General features: G+C 40.4%; 1 protein-coding gene across 2 annotated transcripts in view; it reads left to right on the top strand.

Moving 5' to 3' along the window:
• Nucleotides 1-4,918: 4,918 nt before the first annotated feature.
• Nucleotides 4,919-26,163, top strand: part of EEA1 (early endosome antigen 1) — a 67,569-nt gene continuing 46,324 nt past the window's right edge. The window contains exons 1-3 of one of the 2 annotated variants that reach the window (XM_071423291.1): nt 4,919-5,073; nt 12,895-12,987; nt 15,513-15,635. In XM_071423291.1, coding sequence (XP_071279392.1) covers nt 5,050-5,073; nt 12,895-12,987; nt 15,513-15,635 — 240 coding nt within the window. In that variant the 5' untranslated portion in view covers nt 4,919-5,049. The remainder of the gene's footprint in view (nt 5,074-12,894; nt 12,988-15,512; nt 15,636-26,163) is intronic. The other variant, XM_071423292.1, reaches the window with a different exon arrangement.

Raw genomic sequence — 26,163 nt, forward strand, 5'->3', positions numbered from 1 at the left:
GCAGTTATGCAGAAAGGTGACCAAAATGATGTCCTTAACTATTATCATTAAATCTTCATAAACTGAAAAGTTATCTAATTTCTGATTTCCTAGTTTCTGCTGTAACTGGGAAAGCACTACTAAAGTTAATTTTAATAACCATTAATACTGGCATGCAAATGATCACTATTTCCCCTACTTCTTTCATTTGGCATTTAAACCATTTTGCTGAAAAATCTTTGAAATAGTCTCAAATATGCCTAGACTGATTGAAATGAATAAGTTTGTTTCTAAGAGGAGGGAAAGAGAAGCTACATACGTATATTAGCACATCCCAAGGTGAACAGATAACCTCAAAGAATCTGTTATTCAAAATATTTTAATTTTACTCTGCAGTGAAATTCTACAAAGGCCCTTTCTTGTTCCCTTTGACCCATTTTCTGTGCCATTTACTGGAAAGTACCCAGGCAAATTGCCAACAATTCCTAATGTCTCTGGAGTAATGGGATCAGAATGGCCATGGTATCACCACAGCTTTTTATGGTGGAATTAGAAAATGTTTCTTTTGTGGCAGGCTTTCAACTTTATGCAGAATAATTTCTTAGCTGAGGCATTTGGCAAAGAGTGCTCTGCATGACTCAGCAGCAGATCTTCTCCATCTCAGATTTTGGTTATATTAATATGAGGTTTATTTTTTACATGAACTTATACATATTTATGACTTAAGCTCCCTTGCATGGTGCTGGGCTTTCTGTAGTTCCAGTGCCTGCCTCTCCAGCTACTCCAGCAAAGCCACATTGACATATGCTACGCAGGGGTTCAGTATTGAGGTGGATGGAAAAGGAATCGGTGACTGAAGCAATTTTTTCATTGATAAAAGAGATAATTTTGTTATTCTGTCCTTAATTAGGGTTTCTTAAGGGAGAGCTGTGCAAATTTTCCAACATTCTGTAATACTAGAATGAAGTCATGACTTGGAGCTCTTGGATTTGTTATTGATGCTAGCCATGCAACCTTTATTAGTACACACACTCATTACTCATGCAAGCAATTGCACTGACTTGAAAGAGGCTCTCTGTAGCACAGGAACCAGCCTCGAGTCACCAGCTCTTTGTTAGAGACATCACCACAGAGTCAGCCAGGTTCTGAAGCAGCTGAGCAAACACACTCTCTATAATACATGCAGAGGGAAGTACTGGTGCTCTGGCCAACCTCCTCAGTACCATGAGTGAAGAATTGGAGAGCTGTTATTTTAAACTGCAGTGAGAAGGGAATGGGTCAGGAACTATTGGTGATTAGTTCAAGCATAGACTGAAACTACCCTATGTGCTGCTAAATAGCCTTGCCTTCAGCTGAAAATACATTTTTGCTCAAATCTGCGCTTGGTAAATTTTCCAAAGTTTGTCATACACCTTTCATAGAGTCATTGAGGTTTGTAAGGACCTGCAAGATCATTAAGTCCAACATTTGACCAAATATCGCCATGTAAACTAAATCATATTCTATAAACAAACTGTTCGACTTGAAAGGAGAGAGCTTCAGAAAAAGATATGGGTAAATTTGAAAGCTCCTTACTGAAAGTATATAGAACAGTACACAGTGACAGTCAAAAGTGTACAGTTGAAGAGCTTGGAAAAAGAAAACAAACCAGAGGCTGATATCAGGATACTTAGAAATAACATCTTGAAAAAAATGGGATACTTTTCCAGTGCAGCACATCTTGAACCAAAGGAGCTTGTGACCATGCCATTTTGAGGTCAGGAATTTTATATGACTGAAAATAGCCATCTGTATGAACACTGAAAACATGTAGTACAATAAATAGCCCAGAAACTTGTAGGCTGTAAGTATAAGGAAGCATATGTACTGTGCATATACCACACGTGTTCCTTGCCATTTTCTACCAAATGATAGTGGTTCCTTGTAGCCCTCAGTTGGGGTAGAAGATTGTGTGAACACCAATTTTTGTGAACCATGGTCCAGACATCATTGCTTTTTATTTGATTATATGCATAGGCATTAAAAACAAACAACAATTCCCTGAAGTCCCAACAAAACCCTGCAGTTATCTATTGGAAGATCTGAGCAGTGCTGGTGCACACTGGGCCATCCTGAAAGCTGCTTGTACAGTCAAAAGACTGAATTCAGTTCTGTACTGAAAAAAAAAAAAAAGCTGGCTTTGACAGATACACAAGAGTTTGTTGTAGTTCAGACTCAGCCTTCAGCTTGTGTTTAAAGGAAAAGGTACCTGTTTCCAGCTGGTTTTGGAAAATCTTTGCTGTGATTGTGTTCTGAGACTACCAACAATTGACTTTTTAGAAAGGCACCTTCTAACCCACTTGTCACCAAACCCTTAACAGAGCTTGGATGAAATAAAGTTTACAGCTCCCATGCCTGAGGACACAGTCTATTTACCAACAGCTGAAAATTCTATTAAATTTTAGGAGAGCACATGATATGAATTCATAGATATTACCATACACACAATAGTTAAAACCAAGGACTTCCACTATAAGTGGGACAGATTTAATTTTTTTCCCCTAGATCTCTGCCCCAAGGATGAGTTTTTATGTGCATTCTCTGGTATGTAAAAGCAGCCACACTGCAGTCTTTCCTTGCAGCCAGGATTTAATAGGGTCTCTCTTCTCCCTGGCTAACTATTTAAATTTGTAGGAACTTAGTATCTTTGAGACTTATCTGACTCTGTTGTATTTGAAATTGGCCCACAGATTAACAAGTTACTGAGGGAGTGATATTAGGACAGGGAGACAGGTGCATGTGTTCTAGCATCCAGACAAGGAAAGGATCATGTATTTCCTTTGAAGTCTTGCTAAGAAAAGCCTCCTCTGATATAAGACTGTTAACTAGTGTCCTCAAATCGCTATCATCTTCCTCTGAGCACTCAGGAATTGCTAACCTAGGAGAGTAAAATACATTCTATAAAGATGTGTTGGTCAAGTTACTCAGGCCTGGCAAATCAAGCAGTCTGGCAGTTTGTTGTGTAGGCTGTCACTCTTGTTGAAATATCTATAAAACTTGCAGTCATTTCTGTTTAGATTCAGAATAAGTATCTATGATCTACCTAAATATTTAAAGATCCCTACAGCTGTACAAAACCAATCTTATTCCCATTATTCATCCTAAGTACAAAGCTCCAAAGACCCTACCTGCCAAATTTCAAAGCCATTTTGTACTATGGACACATAAAAATGATGTCATGGGTGTGACCAAACTCACCACTCAGCTGAAGCCATTACCAAGTGTGTGTGTGCTCTTAATGCTTGGATCAGTTGTGGATCCAATGACATGAACATGAAACACACTGGAACCTGTAGCTGGAGCAAACTGAGTGCAGTCATGTAACACTGCCATGCTTGAAGCCTCCAGCTGTGGCAGCCACATTCTTCTGGTCATGTGCTCACAACTCATGCCATGTGTGAGGATTTTAGAGTACTTAGAAATGTCAGCCTCTGGGTGGAAAAATGTTTTTGATCTTTACAGCACAACTGGTGCTCTGCTGCAGTATTTGTTCTAGCCGGCACAATTAGTCATTGACCAAGTTTATTATTTACTTGTGACCCTTTGCCTGGCATCCAACATGTGAAAATTGCAGCTTTTGGACAGAAAGGGGAATTGTAACTTGTTGAATTACATATTCTAGAGTACAGGTATTCCAGTAACTCTCCTGCCACGTCTGATGTGGGGTTTTGTCTCAGCACCTATGGATAATGATTCTTTCTCTTGTTAAACTTGTCAGGAAAATTAATCCATAAACACCAGAGGTTTATGTCCAAAAAGGAGACAGAGGAGTCCTGTAACTTTATTCAAATAAAGGGAGAGGTCATGGGGCTTTACCCATGGTGTCTCTCAAAATTTTTAGGGGACACAGCTCCTCTTTTTTATCCTAATTTCCGGGCTGCATTTTCCCTCTGTCTTTCCCCATTGGCTGAGGTATGTGAGAGGTACAGACTCCCTAAGATGCTGAATACCTAAGATGCCGAATACCTAAGGCCCCTTCTAATGTATACCCACCTCCTGTTATTCTTTTTTTCTTTTTCCTTGTGTCTCTGTTTTTTTTTTTTTCTCTAAATCTAGAGATTTAGCAGTCTTAAGTGAGTAACAGTCTGTGTCAATTAATGGAATGTGTACAGAATTTATGGTTCCCCCCTATTGCTTCTTTCACGTCTCCAAACCTGGCCTTATCTACCATCAGGCTCACAGTTTGTTTGTAAAGATAGTTCCTTCTAACTCCTTTCAACCTGATGCTTTTTTGTAGCCTTTTTTCTTTGTCTTTTTTTTTTTTTTTTTTTTTAAGATAGGTGTGTGTTTGTGTGAGTAAAATGTCTTTTTTCTAATATTTAAAAAAACACCTAGTGGGTCATATCACAAGGTCGTCTTTTCAGCAGAGGGCTTGAAGCAAGGAGCTGCTTCATCTGAATTAAATTTGAGGTTAATTATCCAAACAAGTTCACTTCAACAATCCTCCCTGAACGCTCATTTGTCAGTACTTTCCGTGCCGCACGAGTAATAAAGTAACACAGGGCTGCATTTGCGCTCTGCCTCCTCCAGTGAGCCCTCAGCCGCAAGCTCAAACTACAGTCCCTGTCCTTCTCTCGGCCGATGCCAGATGGATGCCAGTAGCAAGGGGCCCACAGCTGTCGGGAGTCTGGGGCAGCCCCTGAGGGGAGAATGGCCGAGGGCCGGGGGCAGAGACACCGCCGCCCCCGCCCTGCCCTCAGCAGCCAGGGCAGGGCACCGGAGATCCCGGGCACAGCGCAGGGACAGACCGAGAGCTGCGGCGCTGGGCCCGGTGCGGCGGGAAGGAGCGGGGCCCGGGCCCCGCGGAGCGATCAGGGCGCAGACCCCATCCCGCACCTCGCGGCCGGGCGGCGGCTGCAGCCCCTTCCCCGCGGGACCCGCCCCTCCCCGGGGCGGAGCGCGGCGGCTGCCCCGCCTCCCCGGCCGCGGCGGCTGTCACGGGGCGAGCGGGCCGCACCGGGCTCCTGCGGAGCCCCGCGGCTTCCCTTCGGCCTGGCCGCGGCTGCCCGGCGGCATCCGCGCTCTACCACCATGCTCAGGCGGATTCTGCAGCGGGTAAGGCAGCGAGGCCCGCCCCAGCGGCGAGGGCGGTGTGCCGTGCCGGTGCCGCGCCGGTGTCGCTTCCTGGTGCCGGCCGGGCTCGGAGCTGCGCTCCCCGCGGCAGAGCCGGAGCCACCGGCCCTGTCCGGCCCGTCCTGCGGCGCAGGGTGCGGGTTGGGGCCGTCGCGGCCCCGGAGGCCGTGAGTTTGACCGCCCCCGTCCTCTCGCTGTGGGACGGCCCGAGCCCCGACGGGACAGGACGGGCCGGGCCCGCCGTCCCGGCTGGGGGCGGCGTCGTGCCCGGGCTGGGCGGAGGTGCTGGCAGCGGGCGGTTCCCGCGGCCCAGCCTGTCGGAGGGGCGAGGGGCGGCCCTGGCCGGCGTGGCTCCTTTCCGTAGCGCGGCGGCGTCTCCGCCCGCCGCCTGCGCCCGTCGCCGCGGCTGCGGCCGCCTGCTCATAGGGCAGAATAAAGGGAAGCCTGGCCTGGGGAGAGCTGCCGCCGAGACCTGCGGTGATTTCCTCAGGGGCTGGCAGGCAGCAGGCTCTTAACGCCGTCCGGCCGCCTCCCGTGCTTTAGGAGCCGGCTTTTCCGGCAGCTCTGCCCGGCTTGCGAAGCCAAGTTGTGCCACTCGTTTATGAAACCCTTCTCGCTTGCCAGATCCCCGCCGGTGCTGGTCCCCTTGCAGTCGGCCTGCGGCTCGGGGGGAGCTGCCGGGAGGCGCTGTTGCGGGGCAGGTGCCGGCGCGGTCCCGGCTCCGTGCGGCCGCGGGCTCGGCGGGGGATGCGCCCAAAAGGGTTGAGTCACGCCGGCGGTGGGCAGGCAGCGCTCCAGATCCCGCACCGCCAGAGAGCCGGGTCGGTGTCAAGCAGGAGGCGCTCACGGCTAGAGGGAAAACCAGCTGCTCTCCTCGTTTTATCAGCTGTTGCTTCCAAAGCGTGCTGCATAACACCTCTGCGAGAGAGTGTTTCATCGGAAACGCTGGCTTGCTCTCTTTATCTGCCTTACAAAGAAGCCTTGTTACAAGAATGAGAGTTAGGGGTAAAGTATGCATACCACCAACTTTTTCAGTGTAAAACATTTCTCAGGTTATTTTTCAGTCGTAGACCCTGAGCAGGTGAAGATCTTGGTCTATTTGGAGCTTCGTGTTTACAAGGAAGAACTTCCTTCCTGAAGCTTAATGGGAAGCCCTGCTAACAAGCAGGGAAACTTAGTACGGACCTAATTAAATATTGGCAGCAGTTAACTGGGTGTTTATTGATTCTGAGAAACACCAGGCCATCAAGGAAGGCTTCTGTAAAAGAGGAAAAAGCTTCATATAGTGCCAAAGGATATTTGCCCCTAAGCAGGAATTCTGCTAAACACATCTTATAAACATCTAAAGTCAATGCAAAAGTTTGTGTGTGAGAAACAGACATCTTTTAAAAAAAGATTGAACAAATAGTTCTCCAGTTGCTCCTGAAAATTACGAGATTATTGTCAGGAAAGGTGAAACAGACTTCTTTCTGCCTAAAAATTAAATAGAGAAATGCCAAGATTTTTGAAGGTGTTAACCTTTAATTGCCAAAAATAACTAGGTTTTTAAAAATTCACCTCATACTAAAAGGGGCTTTAGGCACTTTGTAAAAATTGTGATTGCATGCACAACCTCGTACATACATACCATTTTGACTTCCGCTCTGGTTGGCAAACTATGAAAAATACTTCTGCTGTACTTTGGTATTAAAAATGAACTTTAGGTATATGTCAGATATTTTAATAAAGAACATAATTATTAATATTTTTCATGTGTCTTGTGTAGTAATTTGAAGGATAAGGCACCTCCACTTGACCATTTGATTGTCTATCATTTGTATAGCTGGCAAAAAACCCCTGCCTTTCTATCAATATTATATGCTTAGAGGTGATGTCACTCTTTCTAGCCAGAGAGCTGGTCATTTTGAGTTATAAAAGCATGTTTTTTGAAAAAGGAATTCTTTATTACATTCCTTTTTGTTGTAACTCTGCTGGCTGACAAGCTGCAAAGGAGGAAGACAACAGCTACAAAGATATGGTTTATAGTTTTTGATTCCTGAAGTTTCTAAAGATCAAATGTTTATTTTTTATACTGCTTCTCTACCTTGATCACCTTTCTGTTTCATCCCCAGGTGTAACTTCTGTTTTTAAAAGCATTTTCACTGTGACTTTGAATGACATACTTTCAAAGTAGAAAGTATTATATACTAAACATTACTTATTTGACTTTTGAGGTTCGTATCTCCATGCTGTCTTCAATTAGCTTCTCATTTTACATCCTTTCCCTCCAAGCTTCTAAATTTTTTTACAAGTTTCTAAATTTTATATGTGTTTTCAACATGACATCTCAGAGATCCACCTGTGTTGTATGTTTGCACCATAACACCCCCTTTGGTGTGTTGTTGTCACTTCCTGGTTTCATGCATTGTTCATCATACTGATCTAGAAAAAGGTAGTTTTTCCCAAAGGCATCTGCATGGAATGTCTGAGATGCACCTTTCCTGCTCAAATAATTTGATTTTTGTTGGTGGATTCCTTGGAGAGTAGTCTTTTCTTTATTGTGTTCAACTTTGATGCCCTCTGTGGGCATTGTGTCATCTCTCTGTTGTTAATCTACTATGGGACAGTGGTAGTTGCCTCTGGCCTGTTAAAGCAGAGCTCATTTCTTGTATTGGCAAGGAGGCATTTATTTTCAGCTGCTAGAAAACTGATTACTTTGACCTCCTTCTGAGCCTTCTTCCCATTGCTCATGGTTTTTTAGTGGGTGACTCATCTATTGGACCAGTGTGACTACTTTTGCATTAGTTTTTGTCTCCATTATTTGTCTTTAACAGTCTACAGCTGTTGGCTACTCTGCTCTGTCGGGTGCTCTCTGTGCTCTTCTATTGCTTTCTGTTTCTAACTAATGCTTGAGTTCTTGGTCTTGAGATCTTGGTGTCTGGGGGAGAACAGTGCTTTTCAGGCATTTCTGTAGCTCAGGTAGTACAGTCACATTTTCTCTTACTCCAAGCTCAGGCACAGAGGTACTTACTTGTCTGAAATCATTGCATCTCAGGCCTGACTTATAATTTGCTTTTCACATTTGTAAGTGCAGGGCTCACTTGATAGCATATTTACTTGGATAGCTGCTGAACTGCAGCTCTGCCTCTGCCCTCTCCTCAAAGGGAGCATGTGGGCCTCTTCCTGGGCACAAAGTGTGCTTGTGTGAAACTGATGGCATGATGAGAAAGAAAAGTTTTATGCCCTCTGAAGTCAGGAGTAATTTCATTTTACAGGGTCATAAAGTAGCGTCACACTGCTTTAGAAGTAAATGGTGATACTGTTCTGTATGGCAAAATACACTGTTCTGAGCACCGAGAGTTCTTTGGCAACAAGGGCTTTGGCCCTCTTACCTTCTCATTTTTGTGTCTTGTTTGTTGCTTCAGGACCTTTTTATGGTTGTAGTAGTACCCTTAGTAGTCATACTTAAATCTGTGCTGGAAAAACTGTTAAATCTGAATTTTTTCACATTTTCTCAAGGCTTTACATATTTTTTCAGAGGTTTTAATTTATTCTGAATTTAAAATTGCTGAAAAGAGTCTTCTGACTGAAAGGAATGTAGCTATAGACAGATAAAAGACTATGCAAAAATGACGCAGTAGTGGTCCATATTTATACTCCCTCATATTAAAGCATTAACTCAACTCACTCATTATATAATTTTCTATTCCTTTTCAGAAAACAAGCTGTAATCATTGTCATAATTTTTGTTGTTAATGATGTTTCTTTATATTAGCTGGCAGTTTTGAGAAAACATAGAGAACAGCATGATGAAGTTTAGCATATTACTTCTACAACTCTAGGGCTAGCAGTAGAAACATAGGCTTCTCTGCAGAGTAAACAAATGTAATTGACAGCTAGGAGAGAAGTATGCTGGATCAAAGACTAACTTTGCATTAGTCTTTCAACTCTGGGTATGCCTTCAGATGTCAAGTGTTACTTTTGTAACTATACATACACAGAAGCCTGTGTGGGAATTTTCTTTTTCTCTGGGATCAGTAAGTAATTTATTTGCTCCCCTGTATAGGCCATCTAAAAACAAAGAACATCATTCTGAGTCCTTTCATAGATCACAAAGTCCAAATTGTTCAATGTGTTGTGATTCTTTTTTGTTTAATGGAATATGATACCACAGTCATATGTAAGCATAGCATGACTGTGTGTGTGAGCCCATTTGATGATGCAATGATCAATTAAAAAACACATTTGCAATGTCCCATTCTTTATTTGGTAGGTGAAGGATATTTAAATTACATTACAACCTTGAAAGTTAAATTAATTTGGTTTTTGATCTTGGCTTCCTTAACATTCTTCCAATTTTTTATTTAATTTTTTGTATCCATTTTGCAAATGGACACTATGAACTATAACTTGAAAGTTACTTAATGACCTCTTTCCTTCTCACTCTTCTTTCCCATGCATTGCACTCACTAGTAAATGTCACCATTTGTACTAAGCTTTCTAAATCTAGCTTGGAATTATGCTTTCTCTTTTCAAGAGCACACATTGATTTTTGAAAGGTTAAAGGATTTTGCCAGGTACTGTGTAATAATTTCTGTCATACAATGCATGCAATAAGACATGCCATTCAATGCTTATTAGTGTGATTATAGCATGTCTGAAGGGTTTCATAAAGCAAGTACTTTAAACAACCATGGAGTAATAACAGTGTACAGTGGAGTAATAACAGAAGAGCTTGCAACCTGGAGGTTGTAATAATCTCAAATTTGTAGTGCTAGAACTAGCAAAACTTAATATGCAAATCTCATTGCAAAATGGAGTCAACTCTGGGGTGAAATGGGATGGGCAATTAAAAATGTGCAGAGTGTTGTATAAGGAGTTACGATATGAGGTGAAGAAAATTTTATGTCAATTGTTGCAGAAGATTCTTGTTTTTGGGACAAAATGATTCATTAGGTATGCTGAAAGTGTATGTTCAGATACTGCAAAAGTGGAGGTAGATGCTGCCTGTCTAAAGGCGCAGTTGGACCATCTGTTAGTGCCACTGAAACATTAGATGCAGTATTCTAACTTACCTGTCTTCCTGGGAGACCTGGCTTCAACTTAGCATTTGTTTTAGATATTTTTTCTTCTGACTGTCAATGGAAAACAACCCACATGTTCATTAATGGAGTTACTTACCTTGTATTTCAAAGCTTTCCTGCAGGGTGTGTGTTTCTGTGGGCAGCACTTCTTAACGCTACTGAAAGTTGGGGCAGGAAGGGAGCTCAGGAGCTCCCTGGTCTGAGCAGTTAGCAGGATTAGCTTGGAGGTCAAGAGCAAGTTGCTCAGGCCTGTCTCATACTGGAAAAGCTGTTCTTTACATCCAGTAGGAATCTCTCATTACAGTTTTTGTGTCTGGTCTTCCCTCTGTGGTCTTCCCAAGCTTAGACCAGCTTGTCTTCCTCTGTTTGATGGCCTCTTCATGAGTGGTGATGTGACTGCTATTTGGCACTCCCAAAGCTGTCTCTTCTTCCAGGCTGAGCCAGCCCTGTTCCCTCAGCTTCTCACATGGGTCAGATGCTTCATCCCCAGATGTGTTGGTGGCCTTTTGCTAAACTCGTGCCGGTTTATCAGTGTTCTCCCTGGACTGGGAGAGCAGGATCTTGATGTGCTCCACTGGCTGCTGGCCAGTGGGGTGTGATCACTTCCTTTGATCAGTTGGCTGTGCTCCTTGTTAGCACAGTCCAGGCTCCTGGCAGCCGTCTCTGCAGACAGGGCACACTAGAGGCTCCTGTTTGGCGTGCTGGCTGACACAAGGCCTCAGTCCTTTTCAGCAGAGAGACCTCTGTTACTGCCAGGAGTTCTCCTTCCCTGGCACAGGACTCTGCATTTGTCCCTGTTGAATTGCATAGGGTTCCCCTTGGCCTGTTTCTTCTGGCGTTTCTAGGTCCCTCTGAGTGGCAGCCCTGCCCTTGAGTGAATCGGCTGGTCCTGTCATTTTGATGTCACGTGGAACCCTGAGGAGTGTGCACCTGTGGTCCATGCTGGGATGCACCTTGTTTAGTGTCTGTACCAGTAACCCTGGGAGGAAGTACCAATGCCTTCACTCTGACATATTTTGTATGTGGATGGTATCTTTGCTTACCCCCTTTTTTGCCTCTCCTATTATTACCTTGCAGAGCTTGCATTGCCTTGCCTATTCCTTTTGTTTGCTGTGCTAGAAGGAAGTGGTGTTCATACTTTCTTTAGAAATACAATACAGCTAGAGTGAAAAAGCCATGGAGTAGGAAAACCAGAGTATGTTGATCACATAACTGATAACTTCAGAGAAGGCTGGAATAAGGAGAGGTGGTTGTCTTCTCTTACTGTCACCAGGCCCCATAGCTTAGTGCTTCACTCCTTGCTTCCCTTTGGCCAGTCTTCAGAGCCTTTCCAAAACTGAAGTGTATATCAATGGGAATTAAGTCCTTAATCAGTAAACTTGACCTGTTTATGACATATTTTTTAGATTTGATAAAAAGTAAAAGGCTTTATTATCTTTGTTATCTTTGTTATCTATGAAAGTTGAAAATAGAACATCTTTTTAAAACAAAGCAGGAAAATATACTTAATATTCAAAGAATGTGAATAATGTGTGCTGCAGATTTCTTATAAGAGGTTATATAACTGATTTGTCTTCAAAAAAAAGGAACTATTTGAGCAAGAGAATTCTTTTCCAGATAAGATTTTGGAGGCACCAAGATCAAGAAACTAAAATTCTGTCCCTCTCTCTGTAGATTTCTATCTATATATTTAAATTCTTTATCCTCTTATATTAAAATATAAAATCCTTTATAGCATTACAAGTATTTCCAGATGGGCCAAAATACAGCCCTAGCATTACTTTATCCCATTTGAGATTGTCATACTGGAGCTAGATAATGAACTTCTTGTTCTTTGTTGAAACTAGGATTGCATATACATATTGAGATAATTTTTTAATGATGTTTCCTTTGAGAATGCTTACTCTTCTGCATCAGTTAAGCAGTGACATTCTGGAGATGAGTAAGAGAAGTTAAAACAAATTTAAATCAAAGCTATAGTTAAATATGGATTATAAAATACAATCCATCTACTCAGATTTTGAATCATGTAGTATTTAAAGTTTATTCGCTTATTTTATCTAAGTCTGTAATTTCAAATCAATACTGTAGTTTTGATTTTCAACATATTCATAGAATATGTTAAAAATCTTTATAGGTTATCTTACTGATTGGTGTGTTTTAACTTTACCACAGGCTTGATTATTACTTCTATTTTTTCCAATCAAGACAATGTACCTGCTTGTGTGCTTGTTGAATCAACAGGGTTCTCAAACTTCAGCTTTCTGTCTTTCATATATTTAAGGGCTTGTCCATAATGTAGACAAGTTATCAAGAAAGTAGGATAACACTAATTTACTACTAATTAAAGTTTTTAGATGGTAATTTCTACTGTTTTCCTGTAGGATACAGTGACCTAATTTAACATCACCGAGAGTAATACAAGGGCAGAGTTTAGCCAAAGTTTTTGTTTTGTTGTGAGCATTCATGAGAGGAAGTGGTTTAAAATCCTGGCCTTTGCTTCTGGTATCTGCTTGGTTTTTTATGAATGGAGAGTGTTGGATAGAATCTTTTTTTGAAGTGTTGTGCTGAAAGTTATATAATTGCTTGTCAACCTGTTCACTTCTTGCGGAGGGAAAATACCTCTGTATTCCAAGAAGTAGAAGAGAGGCCTTTGCATAGGATATGTACTGTGCTTTATTAAATATTTATTAAGTATTAAAATGTAGACTCTCACTTTTGTCTTGCCCATCTATTTCAGACTCCAGGTAGAGGTGGGTCTCAGAGCTCGGATTCGGATTCATCTGCCACACCTGGAAATGCCGTGGACGTGAACAACGACGGCTCCTCAGAGGTACTGTGCACATTCACGGGGCTGGTGTCTTAAATCTTGGATGCTGCTTCCATGGAGCTGTTGGAGTAACTTTTGATGCCCTTCTTAAATATCAGGTTGCAAATGTCATATTCTAAAAATTGTTTGTTATTTAAATTAAAAAAAAAAAGACGAGGCCATGTTTATATGTAACTATTAATTAGGCTTATCTATCCAAGTAATCACAAGCAATTCTTCCTGTAATTCTAGAGATGAATTATTAAAATTAAAAGCAATGAGATGTAAGCTTAAGACTCCTTGTTAATAAATCTTTCATGAGAGCTGCAAAAAACAAGGATTGACATTTTATCATGCTTGTACTTCAGTTTCACCTTGCTTCTGCTAAGCTATAATGTATACTGGAAACCTCTTCCTTCATGTGAAGTATCAAATATATTGAATTTTATTTGGTAGATAAATGTATTTGGAGTATAAATCCTATCAGTGTTTTGTGTGCTGCATGCCATACTTAATCAGCAGAATAAGTTGTTATTCTTGCTGCAATCCCATATTTTAATGTCTTTGTATTTTCAGTGTTGTCTGACATTAACTCTGAAAAATGCAAACTGACTTCACTGGCTGTTGAAGCTCATTTGTGCTAATGTAGCCTGATTACCTATCCTGAAAATGTTTTGAGCTTAACATACATACACAGTGCAGGGTTAATTACCCCTATTGCAACATTAAATGGAGCAAAGTGCCCTTTATTACGCTGAGTAAAGTGTGTGATGATTCAAATACTCCAATGTGTGATACAAGATAAGAGAAACTTTCACTGTGCTGTTTAAAATCCTATCTGTGCATCTGCTTATTTCTACTTTCTTAATGGCTTATTGCATCAATGTAATCAGACATTCCATAATATTTTGCTACATGTTCTACACGTCAGACATTTTTGAGTCCTAGTCTGTTTTGTGTGCATATTTAACAGTCCCTGAAGCAAATAAATATTCTTAAATTGAAGACTAAAAATCTTACTACTTTTGTAGTTGATTAAGGCATAAAAACATGCAATGAGATGATTTCTCCTTTCTAAAGTTTGGTTAAAATGATACAGTTCTGTTAATATGAGTGCAGCATCGCTGACTGTACAGCTTGTGGGTGCCATAGGGTACCTCAGTACTAATGGAGCAGTATTTTCTTGGCATGGGATGAGCTTTCAGTGTGGTGATGTGCCTGCACTATTGCCCCATTGGCTGTTCTTTCTACTGAGTTGAAACTGGGTCAGACCAAAGACTGCCTTGTCACTCTTGACACGCATTTGTTACATAAAAAAAAGTATCTTTTAGTTGTCCATAATTCCATCATTACTTACATTGGATATTATCCTTAGCATTGAATTCTGAAGTCTGTTTGAAACTGAGCTCCGAACCTGGTGATGGGTTTTTAAATTCACATGTAACACTACTCGAATCTGTTAGGCTTCCTTTTCCCTCACAGCTTCCCTGAGGTCTTGTCTCTCCTGGAGCTTCTCTTCAGAAGCACTATAGTTAGTCTCTGCAGAATGTTTGCTGTTTGTTTTATCATAATATTCCACATTATTCTGCAGTCAGAAGTCCATTAACTTGTTTTCACTCCAGTTTCTTGGCTAGATTTTCTAATTTGTATTGCTGCAAGATTCAAATGTAGAATAATTATGATATCTGTGCAGATTTGTATGTTTCCTTTCTCTTCAAGTCTGGTTGAAATAAATCCTGATTTTTGAGAATTGTAGTATGAACCAGAAGGAGTGGGAAAGTCTGAATTCAGACTGCTCAAACTGCTCAAGAAGAGGTAAACATTTGCTCATGTCCTGTCTGTGACCATATCGGCACTTCAGGTCCCAGGCAGACCTATAATGAAGTCTTTTATTCACTGTGCAATCTGCCCAAGAAGGAAACATTTGAGTTTCTCTTACCTTTGCAGCTTAGGCCCCAGTGCAACTGTCAACAGTACAGGGTTGCTAAATATTCCATGCTTGCAGTGAGTCTGCCAGTGAGATGGTGCTTTCCTTAGTATAATTAATGGAACTGTGTTAACTAGACAGGTTTGCCTCAGCCTCTCCTGCTGCTGTTGCATACTTGCTTATTAATTTATAGAGGCATTTCTGCAGTCTCACTGCACCACTCCTCCCTCTTTGTCTGAAACATCTGAGCACCCTTAGGGAAACCTTGTGATGAGGTGACTTAATGCCTTGTAATGCTTCATCCATTATATTTTATGCAGCTTGTTCCTCTGTCACATGGAGGGCCACCAAGAGTGTGAGGAAAACACATAGTGGTATGCAGCATGGTCCTAGTTTCTGGGGCATGTTTTAGATTTATTTATTTTCATGTCCTTAATAACTCTTCCTTCTTGCTTTCTCTATGGTATTGCTATGGTTTTTAAAAATTCTGTCTCCAAAAGGAAAACAGACTTTGCTTTTGGTGATTGTAGAGAGCTTTCAACATAAGAATTCAAACTTTTGATTCCAGATCTGCAATTTTTTGTCTTTATTAGTTTCTTATAAACAAATATGCGTTTCACAGGGCTTCATCTGTCCATTGTGTATGAAAGTGTGTGTAACTCCCACTGATCTGTCTGAACATTACCAGAGTGAGCACACTGGGACAGAAGGAAGACAGGAGCTTCGTGACCTCCCAGCTACTAGTGTGGGTCTTGTTTATTTTGTTTAAATAGCTTTGGTGATGGGCTGCTTTAAATGAATGACTTATTTTCCTGGTGTCAGCCTTTTAAATTGTTTCTTTTGATTTCTTGCTTAAACAAAATTTGACCTCATGTGCATGATTCCAAAGTATACATTCACCAGAAGAATTAATTCATGTCTAGTTTTGTGGTTTGCAGTTGTCTGTCACATGAAATATTTGCAGTATTGGAAGACTTGCAGTCACTGATATATATGCTTCTCTTTTTAAATTACTTTTGCTTGATTTTCTTATTAAAAAGACTCTTTCCTTATTTGATTGTCTTGACATCAAACTCAGTATCATGATAAACATGGTGTTGGATCAGGCACATCCTTGTGAAAAAGAAGTGTTTTGAGTTCTTATTAGCTAACTTTTTTTAAAAGTGGATTTTTAGTGCAAGATAGGTACATTGGGTAAAGGGAACAGAGGGTGGTAATATAAAAACTCAGAAACTTCTCTTTTTGAGCGTGTTTAAGAGCTTATGTATTGCAGCAAAATTATAAAAATAATTAGGAAAAAATTTAATAGATAATCTTACTGGATTTTTTTATGGCCCCAAGAAAATGTGAAGGCTGTTTCAGTTAATAGATGTAAATTGTAGTGCATTTCTGAATTCTTCCAGTTGTGCAGTGTAAAACTCACACTTAAAACAAAATGCATGGTTTTATGCTCCAGAACTAGAAGAAGTTAGAGTCTGGAAGTTAACAGCCTCCAGCTGCACAAGCCTATCTGATTCTTTTTGCTGCAAACCTTGAGAGAGTAGATTGGACTTCTGGGGGTAGGCAGCTTGCTGTGCACTGAATGGGTTTGTATAGAGGGGAAGTTTTACATTGTTTCTGCCAATGTTACTTTTGCTGAGTTTGAAATCTCAGTGTTTATTCTAGGATGTGTGTGTGATGTGATTTTATTGGGTTTGGTGCTATATTTGCTAGGTAGTGCCTTTTTCCTTCCTTATACTTGATGTGTATTTACAATGTCTTTTTGAAGGAAAAACTTAAAATTGTTAGATATTATTCCAAAAAATGATGGAAGGAGTCAATACATTGATTATTCTAGAGATAGCTTGAGATGTCATTTCAAGTGTGAAGTGTCAGCTGATAAAGTGAGGAAGATCTGTGGTAAGACTGACCTGTGCTGCTCTCTTGGAGTGGTGTGGGACCTCTCAGAGCCAAGGGAACTTGAGTATGGCTTTTGATAGACTCCTCACTGCCTCTTGTTGAAGCAGAGGCTGTCAGTAGTGCTCTGTTGTGCTCAAGTCAACTTCTTCTTTTCTTTATTAACTGGTCAGGATGCAAGTGGTGTACTTGAATAAGCTGTGGCATTCCTGATGTGATGGTGTCAGTAGGTTGTGGCATGTGAGCCATCAGAGGTGGTTTGATTACCTGAAGGAGTTACTGTTTTATTTAAGCTGGTTTTGCTTAGCATATTTTATGGAGTTGACTGCTGGGTTTTTACCCACTTTGAGTTTTTGTTTTTCCACTGACTTTTTGTCAGTTCCTTGGTCAGTACTATTCCCTTGAAGAGCTGATTACAGCTTTTAACTTGATAAACCTATGTATTGAGTGTAGCACTTGAAATACAAATTCACTTGTTTCTAGCTGTTGCTCTTTCCTGTTGCTAAAGCTGTGTTTCTTTGTACTGTCATTCTGTAAATATCTGTAAGAGGTGAGAAACAAAGAAAGAAAATATATGTGTAGGGTTTTTTCAGTTTGATCTTTTATTATGTGAGAATGCCTAGAAACATTGAAAAAGTGGGGAATTCTGTTAATAACTATCGTCAATACTAGTATGAAAAGTTTAACATGTTTGACTACTGAGAAGTCAACAAGCAAGCTGATTGTTTGCTGATGGAAAAGAATAGTTTGCATTTGTAGCAAACACATTGAAAAAGCAACACAGCCAGGCTGTCACACCTCATTCAATCTCTGCCCTTTCTGGGACAGCATTATAACAATGATAAAATGTTATCAGTGTCATCTTATGTAGCAGACATATGAAACATTGCTCAGTTTGCCTTATTTAAACTGTTAATATTTAGTGGTATTGCTTGTGATTAGTACTGTGGATAGTACATAGTAGTGGGAAGAGTTCAAATACCTTTTGGAATGAGTGCTGAAGAAGCTTGTGAGTTCAGGATTTTTGCTAGTGAACTCTCCTTAAACAAGGAGATAGGGTGTGTTGCAAGGCCAGTGTTTAGATACACTTTGTGAGACCTGAAAAACTGTTACACAGTTAACAAAAGCCTTTGTACCTTGCTTTAGATTTTACATGTAGTTTCTTTGCTAACTCTCCTTCCACTGATACACCTATCAGCTGATGAAAATTTTAGCAAGTGCCCCTGTGTTCTCCTTGCTTTTCCTTCCTCTCTGTCCTCCGTGCAGTGAGAATCGTCTTTGTTTTTCAGTAACAAGCATTCTCACCTGCAGTGTCCTGTTGTGGGAAAGGTTTCTTGCCACTCACCTGTAGCCTGGTTTATGGCCATCTTCTTGAGCAGCTCTCTGCAGCCCTCTTTTGCAAAGTAGGGGTTGAAACCTGTGATAACTGGTAAAAATGTCAGTGTAATACCTCCCCTGCCCCCCAAGGTGTGATGAAGCCTTGCTTTAAAATACAATGGCCTATTCAGCTGCAGGAATAACCATTAAAATGTTGGCAAATGTCTGTCCATGTATAGCCAACTTAACCAAACAAACGATGCATGAAAGTCCCACACATTGCCAAGTTCCCAAACATTGTATCCCAACTTCCATGTATACAGTGGTGTCACTAACAAAAGCTGTGTGGTGGCTTCTGTTTTGTTTTCTTTTCTTTGAAAGGAGTGATACATTTCTAAACTGTGTCCTGCATTTCCTGACAGTCTCTGTTGGACGTTCGGAAGATCTAAACAGTGAGTCAGTACAGAGGCATAGTTTGAGACCTCCTGTGCTGTTTTTATCTGAGGCATCCAAAGCAACCACTGAATGGTACCCCTGCAGCATTAGAATATAGTGGCTGTTAATATCTGTTGTCTTAGCCACCATTGGGCTAAATCTAAGGCAATTTTCACACAGTTCTTTTGGGTAGTCTTCATAAATTTCCAGACTTTTGGTAGGAATGTATTTCTTGGCTAATACAAGCAAGATATGACCTTGATGTTTTCTGAATAGGCTTTTCATAGCAGAATTACAGAGAATGTAAATTGGCATAGTAGTTGTGCAAAAATGTATGGTTTTTAAGTCAGTCTTTTAAAAGATCGTGTTCTTTATGTTTTTTCCCCCTGATTGTCTCTTATTGTGGATGCAATTGATTGAATCTTCTGTTTCTATGCATGCCCTTGGAGTGTTGCAGACTGTTATTGCACAGAGCATCATGTCAATGCTTTAAAGCTGATATTTTATTCTCTTTCAGTTGCTTCTCAGATTAGGTTGTTGTGCCTGTTTTCACCTCAACAGTACTCGCCTGCTTTGCACACAAACAAAAATTATTGAGTTATATTAGTATATTAACTTCCTTCAACATCTGAACAGTATTAAGAGAATGAAGAATTAGAGATACTGATTTGACTTGACTTGGCCATGGAATATGACTTTTCTTTAAGAAATAGAGATCCCACTGGATTAGAATTTCTAACTGATGACAAAGTTGTAGTCTTGCAGGTTGTGACACAATTTTAGTCTTACTCATCAATAGCAGTAAAAACATAAGACAACTGAGCTAGAAATTATGTTGGTTCTATTCTTCTCAGGAGGAATCCAGCTTCTTTTCTAGGAAGAAATCAATTCTACATTCTGATATAAAATAGTGCATAAATACATCTTTGCTCTCTTTGTCCAGAAGTTTAAATACTTGTAAAATTGAAATGGACTGCAGGTCTTAATTATACTCAACATGACTTTTTTACCTACTTTTCTAATGATTAAATAGAGATGTTATCTGTGAAAGCCACTGTCATCTTACTATTTACATAAACACAGATGGAAGGGTTTTATCTGGTGAAAGACATGAAAAATGTCAACTGTATTTTCTTTTTAGCAATATATAAAAGGAGTGACCTAATTTTTTTATTCTTTAACTTAAAATATGTCATGATTTTTTAAATCAATATGTAGGCCTTCTGAAATAAATTATGAAATGTAGTCTTGCCCTCGCTGTCTAGGCAGACTGTTTAAGCTGCTTCTGAGAACTTCCTGAGGATTCAGTTAATTGCTTTGATATATATTTGGAAAATATCTGTTTGATATCTATTTGATATATATTTGGAAAATATCTGTTTGATATCTATCTGATAACAATCTAGAAGCTACTTGATACATCTTTCAGCTCTGAAATATCACTTATGTTTCTCTCCGCTGGCCCTAAAAATATAGTTTCTGATCTTCCATCATGTAAAATGTTTCAGCCTTTAAATCACTGTGTAACTGGGGAATATCTGGGTTTTAGCTTGGACTTATTGTTTGAGTGCTGGTGAAGATGTGTATCTTATATTGAGGAAAATTGTGGAGGTTCACCTGCAGAGGAAGAAACATGAATGGTGAGCTTACTTTCAGTTTTCTAAACATGCTGGACTTTATTCACAGCATACAGCTTATTGTACCAGTACAGCTGTGTGAGAGTAAGTCTGTATTCTGAGAGATGGACAGACATAGGTCGTGGCCAGAGGGTGTTGCAGCCCTGGGCTTCAATCACTGCTGTTGGCTTTTTGGTCATGCAGCTCACTGGAAACAGGCTGTAGCTAGGAATGCTGGCCTGGTATTTCTGGAAGGTCAATAGTGAAACTTAGATACTCAAATCTATTTAAACTTAAAGCCTAGTCATGTGAATTCCAAGCATGTTAAAGTGCATCCTGGCTTTTGGTTTGGGCTAATCTGTCCTATAGCATGTATATAGTAGAATAGTCATGAATGTTTTCCATATGATAAGTGTCAGTTATCCTGAAATGGCTCTCCGGGGTTGTGAGGTTGAGGTGTGGATTTTTTGTTTTGTTTTGTTTTGTTTTCTTGTGTTTTGTTTCATTTACCGCAGTTCTTAAGTATTTTCCAAGAATGGAAAACAGTGAAGCAGTGAAGTTCCATGGTTCTCTAAGCTTGACCCATGTTGTAAGTGCTGGAATAAAAATACAAGATGTTGCAGAAGCTTTGTTTGTATTAGTAAATGCAGCTCTGTGCTATATGAAGCTATTTGTGCTATATGGCTCTCTACCACACACAGCTGTAGATCAGCAGCAATCATAGCATCCTAAATAGGACTATTTATTCAATTCTATGCTGTTTTAAAATGGGATTGACTTCACTATCATCTGGATCATCTTCTAGCTAAGGAAGCTGAGTTGCTATGGCTGTGACTTTAAAACTTAAATAAGGTGCCTTATTTATTGGATTCTAAGGACCTGAGCACAGCTGAATTCCATCCTGTAAAAACTGTTTTGCCCATGGGACTGTCCTTCAACTGTCCTCCAGTTTTAATTTGTGAAAAAGGAACTTTGAGTAAAGTAAGCTGTGCTGTCACTCATTAACTAATTAAGGCAAGATTTCATATTGGCTCTAAAAGACCATTTTATTAAAGCTCAGGGCAAAAGGAGAGCAGTTGGCAGAAGAAGAGAGATTGAAAGCATCTATATGGAGGTGTCTGAGGTTCCAGTTACTGATGATGGAGCCCTGGGAGGTGTTATGCTGACCCTACCTAAGGTATGCACATCTGTTCAGTCAGGTGACTGGTGTCTTGCTCCATTAACTGTGCTGAATAGCTCTGCATTGGTAGTGATTGGGGAGTGGACAACTACATGTAAATGTTGGGGGTTTTTCAAACCTCAGTTGGGAGCCTTCAGCTGATGAAAAAAATCATTAAAAGTAAGACAATATTCTGAAAAGGCCGACATTTTTGAAATACTTATTTACACAGCCAACCCCATCACCCCTAGTCCTACAGAGCAATATAGGAAGACAGAAACCCAGAAACCCTTCAGTCCTACACATTCGTTTTCCTGTTACATGATTTTAAACTGGGAATAGTTATGTGAGGATTAGGAGGAGTCTATAGTAGCCTGCAGTTTGTCTGGTTGTGCACTTGTCTGCCTGTGGGTCTGTGCCCTGCTTTTGCTGGGCACTGTGTTTCAACGTTGTAGGCCAAAGTTCTTCCAATAGTTAATAGCTCTGTAAATTATTTTAGCACAAAAAAACCCCCAAATTCCACACTAGTTTTTGTAGTGAGATTTTCCTTCTAGTGTTGCTTTTAGTATCCTGGCATACTTCCCAAAGAATGCTGTCTTAATGATTCATACAAATATTAATGTTACCAGAAAGAAATAATTTACCTTGAATGGCTTTAAGGAGATAGAGCACTGAGAAGCTTAATATTATCAAGCTTGAAAATAATTCTCAACTATTAGAGGAGATAAGTAGTTTTTTGTTCTTTGGGCTTATTTGGAAGTCTATCTTGAGGAAGGTAGGTAAAAAAAATCTTCTGGTGCTTTCATGGAGTCTGAGATCTTCAGTGAAATTTGGCATTATAACTCAAGCTGAGGCAAGATGCTTTCCTACAAAACTTCTGTGTAACAGTTTCAGTTCTGCTGTGAGTGAAACCCATGTGTTTTGGAGTCTTTGCACTGAGGAAGGCCTGTCCCACTGCAAACAGCATGGTACTCTGGTGGTGCTCGATGCTTGGCATGGCCCATGGGCCTCCTGAAAGAAGAATGTTTCCCGTGGGATCAGAAAATTGGGATTTGAAGTTTAGCATCTCACTCATTCTCATTGGAATGCCTGGACTGTTGGGTTAGGGGCTGTTTTGAGCTGTAAATTGTGTGCTGTCTCCTAATTGTTTGTTTGTGCATCTATATTGGAGTTTAGTTTGAATGCCATTTTAAAAAAATTGTTCTTTCTGTGCATGGCTTCAGAAATTCTGTGGTGATCTCAATAATTTCTTCCTGATAAAAACTAGTGCATGTAGTTGTGGATTATTTTTTGTTTTCTGTGAAACTGTCAGGCATCTGCAAAAGTCCTTGAATTCAATAAATTGTCATTTCTTGGTGAGAAGATATAAAAACAAACCCAAGTAATCATCATTTAACTTCTTTTAGGCTCTTTTCTTTCTGTGTAAAGTGAAAGATAAACCCAACCAGAAACATCAGCTAGGGAATCATGAGTTACAGTGCAGCACTGAAGGGGCTGTAAGTCCCAAAAAGTCTTTGCTTTTATTAAATGAAAAATGTGAAATATCTTTTGCTTCTCTGTGGCTGTACTTTATGCAAGGTAATCCCTAAGTACCTGTTAAAAGGAAACCAAAATTCAAGATATTCTCATACTTGCTTCTTCTGTAAAGGAGTCTGTTAGTTAAGGTATCCATCCAGGTGCAGGCTTACTGGCCAGGATGCCTCAGCTCCTCCCCCAGGCTCTGATGACACCTCTTGGTTGTAGCTGCGCCATCTCCTCTTTATCCAAGACAGGTGTGGTCCTGATGTAGGAATATGTTGGACCTGATATGAATTCCTGCAAACTGACAGAAATGTTCACTAAATTTAAGCATCTCAGACTATCAGGTTTCTTACATGTTTGTCTTTAGAATAATAAAGTACACTTTTGAACATATTTACAGGGTTCATCTCAAGACGGTACAGAGAGATATTTTTTATTTGGCTGTATTTAATTTTAAATTTTTTTAAGAGATAAACTTAGTGATCCACCAACCCAGTTTCCCAAACAAGATTGTCACTGGGGCTGATAGTTACAGATCTAGGAAACTTACACACTTCTACCTGTTACTGACTGCTGCCAGAAGGATCCTGATGATTCTGATTTTCCTACTGTGAAGGCAACTGAATTGGTGCTGCTGACATCAGAGTTGACATTGGATATTATCAGTCTGTGAGGTGCAGCTGGTTCCTGGGTTTGTGCAGTTTGAGGCTCTGATGTATGAGTGCTAGTTGCCTGTGTTTGTAGGAGCTGGTGTTCCTGTCCACCTCTGTACAGGAAAGATGACATTTCCCATGGCAAGGGTACATTGTTGCTGAAGGGTGATGGCTCACTCTGTTAGAGCCTGTGTGTCAGACCCCCAGCAAAAGCTGTGTTAGAATAAGGGTGCGTGTGAGAGCTGACTCCAACAGTGCCAGATCCCCCAAAACTGAGGCCAGCCACGATCATGACAGTGCTGGTGGAGAGCCTGTGGCTGGTGGGTGATGCTTGCTTTATCTCTGCTTGTATGGGAGGAAGGCAGTTTCTAAAAAGAAGAGGAGGAGGTTTTGTCCATGTTTCCCATCTACCAGTGACAATATGCCTGCCTCCCTCCACCCTGCAGGCTCACAACTGCAGCACATTCCCTTTGCTCAGCAGCTATGCTCTGCCTGTGGCTGCTTGTCCTTGTGGACCTTGCCTGCAAATTTGCCTCCCTGCCTGCCTGGAAATCTTGGCTGGCTTTGCCCAATAATTGAGATGAACGATTGCTGTCCCCCTGGGCTAATTGCGCATGTAATCTATTCTTTCCTCCTCTCTAGGGCTCCTATTTGCATAGAATAAACCCCAAGCACAATAAAACCACAAAAAAGAAACCCAAGCAAAAAACCAGATTTTGCTGTTTAAATGAAAAGAGATAAAGGGCAAAAGGAATGAGAGGCCAGAGCAATTTCTGCAGTCATTCTTTCTAGATGCACTTACTGGAACTGTGAGGAATACATGCTTTTCTCTATGAACAGCTTTTCTCTATGAACAGCAGACCTTCCCATCACTGGGAAACTAAACACAAAACTGAGAAACTAAACACAACATTGAAAACTGCTTAGTAGAGTTTTGTCCTGAAAGGATGCTGTTGCACTGTCATTGTATGAAGTTGACTTCTTTCTGTATAAAGCTTACTAGGAGAAAACCCAATCCTATGTTTTGTGACTCCCTATGGTTCATTGCCATTTGCTGTGTGCCAGGCAACTCTCTCTGGTTCTTGCACTCAGAGTGACTCTCACTGGCATCCTATGCTAATTGTATCAGATAAACATTACTGGGAACATAGTAGCTGAACAAATTCTGTACCTATACTTATATATTAGTTAACTTGGTTTAATCTGGAGTGAAACTGTGCTGATCAACTCTGCAAATAAATAAATGGTTGTTAAGGTTTGATGCCTGTTTCCCTCTTAGGAAAGAGTACTCTGTTTTGTTTGGTCTAGTTGTGACAAAACTAGTTTTCCATATGATATGTGGTGGACTTGACAAGCAACTGTACTTGGTAATTAATTTCTGAAATGCTAAATAAATAATAGAAGTTATGAAGGCTCTGTTTAGAGCTGGGGTTATGAAGGCTCTGTTTAGAGCTGAGGTTACATTTGAGTAGCTGAGCATAGTAGTTTTTCTGGGTTAAAACCAGGTAAATATTGTTGAATTCTTAGTGACTCGTGAAACAAAATATTATGAATGCCAAATTAATAAATGAATGCTACTTGTGGTATCAACATATGCATTTGTTATGTTCACTTTGTCCTAATATTTAAATCTGTTAGCATCCAGATGCAAAGTTAAGAGCAGAAAAGTGCCAAAAGTCTTCATGTGTCCTCCATAACTCCTATGTGAGTGTGTGCTAGGTGAAGTGTGATAATCCCATTTATAGGAGTGCTCTCATCTTGGATACTGGAGAGCCTTGGTTTAATGTTGGAGTACACTACAGTTTGTAGCGGCCTAAGAAACTAAAGGATAACATATAAATGTAAAAATACATATTTGAAATTAATTAAAGGGACAGGGGGCCTTAAAAAAGTTAAAGACAGGCACCCCACTTCCATGAGGTCCCTTCTGCACTGCTTGGAATTACAGGGAGTCTTGAATGTGAGATGAGGTTTTTAGCTCTTACTCTGGCAATGTCTCAGTGTTGCTGCTGTTATGGGCTGAAGTGTGGATGGGAATTGGGCTCAGAGTTGGCATGATAGCCACATGAGTGAGGAGCCAGTGTGTAGTCCAGCACTCAACACCAGATGTAATAAATGGTGAAAAATTAGGTGGATGGTACTTCTGGTAAGTGGCATCTTGAACACTCCATGAATGTTTAGAGATATAAAGAGGAACATAACACTGTTTTCATTTGTGGGCTAATGGGTAGAATGAGGGCATTGATCTGCTAAATTTCCACCCTGGTAAGCTTGTAGTATGTATGCTGGAAAGAAAATGGAATATTTCAGATCTGTAGAGATGTGATTTTCTTGATGTGGTGTTTATCTGAATGGCATTTACCAATTAATTATATGAAAGGTAAAAAGTGATTCTTAGTTGTCTGGCCCATATTAAAATCGGTACTTTCAATATGGAGATAATCAGTTTATGAATAACTGTGCTTTAGAGTGGTTCATTATATCTCCTTTTTAAAGACCATACTCCAGATGCTACCTTCTATTTGGAGTAAGAATGTGATTTTATGAAAAGCTGTATGGAAAATTGTTTTGTTGGGGGGTGGAAAGGAATTGCAGAACAGTCCTTTTTGTTTTGCTAAATAAAATTTTGTTGCTGGTATGTAATACTGTTGGGGAAAAAACTTACTGAATAATGGA

This window comes from Agelaius tricolor, unplaced genomic scaffold, assembly GCF_023055355.1.
Source record: "Agelaius tricolor isolate 1412-34295 unplaced genomic scaffold, bAgeTri1.0.p SCAF_3, whole genome shotgun sequence".
In the NCBI taxonomy this organism is placed as follows: domain Eukaryota; kingdom Metazoa; phylum Chordata; class Aves; order Passeriformes; family Icteridae; genus Agelaius; species Agelaius tricolor.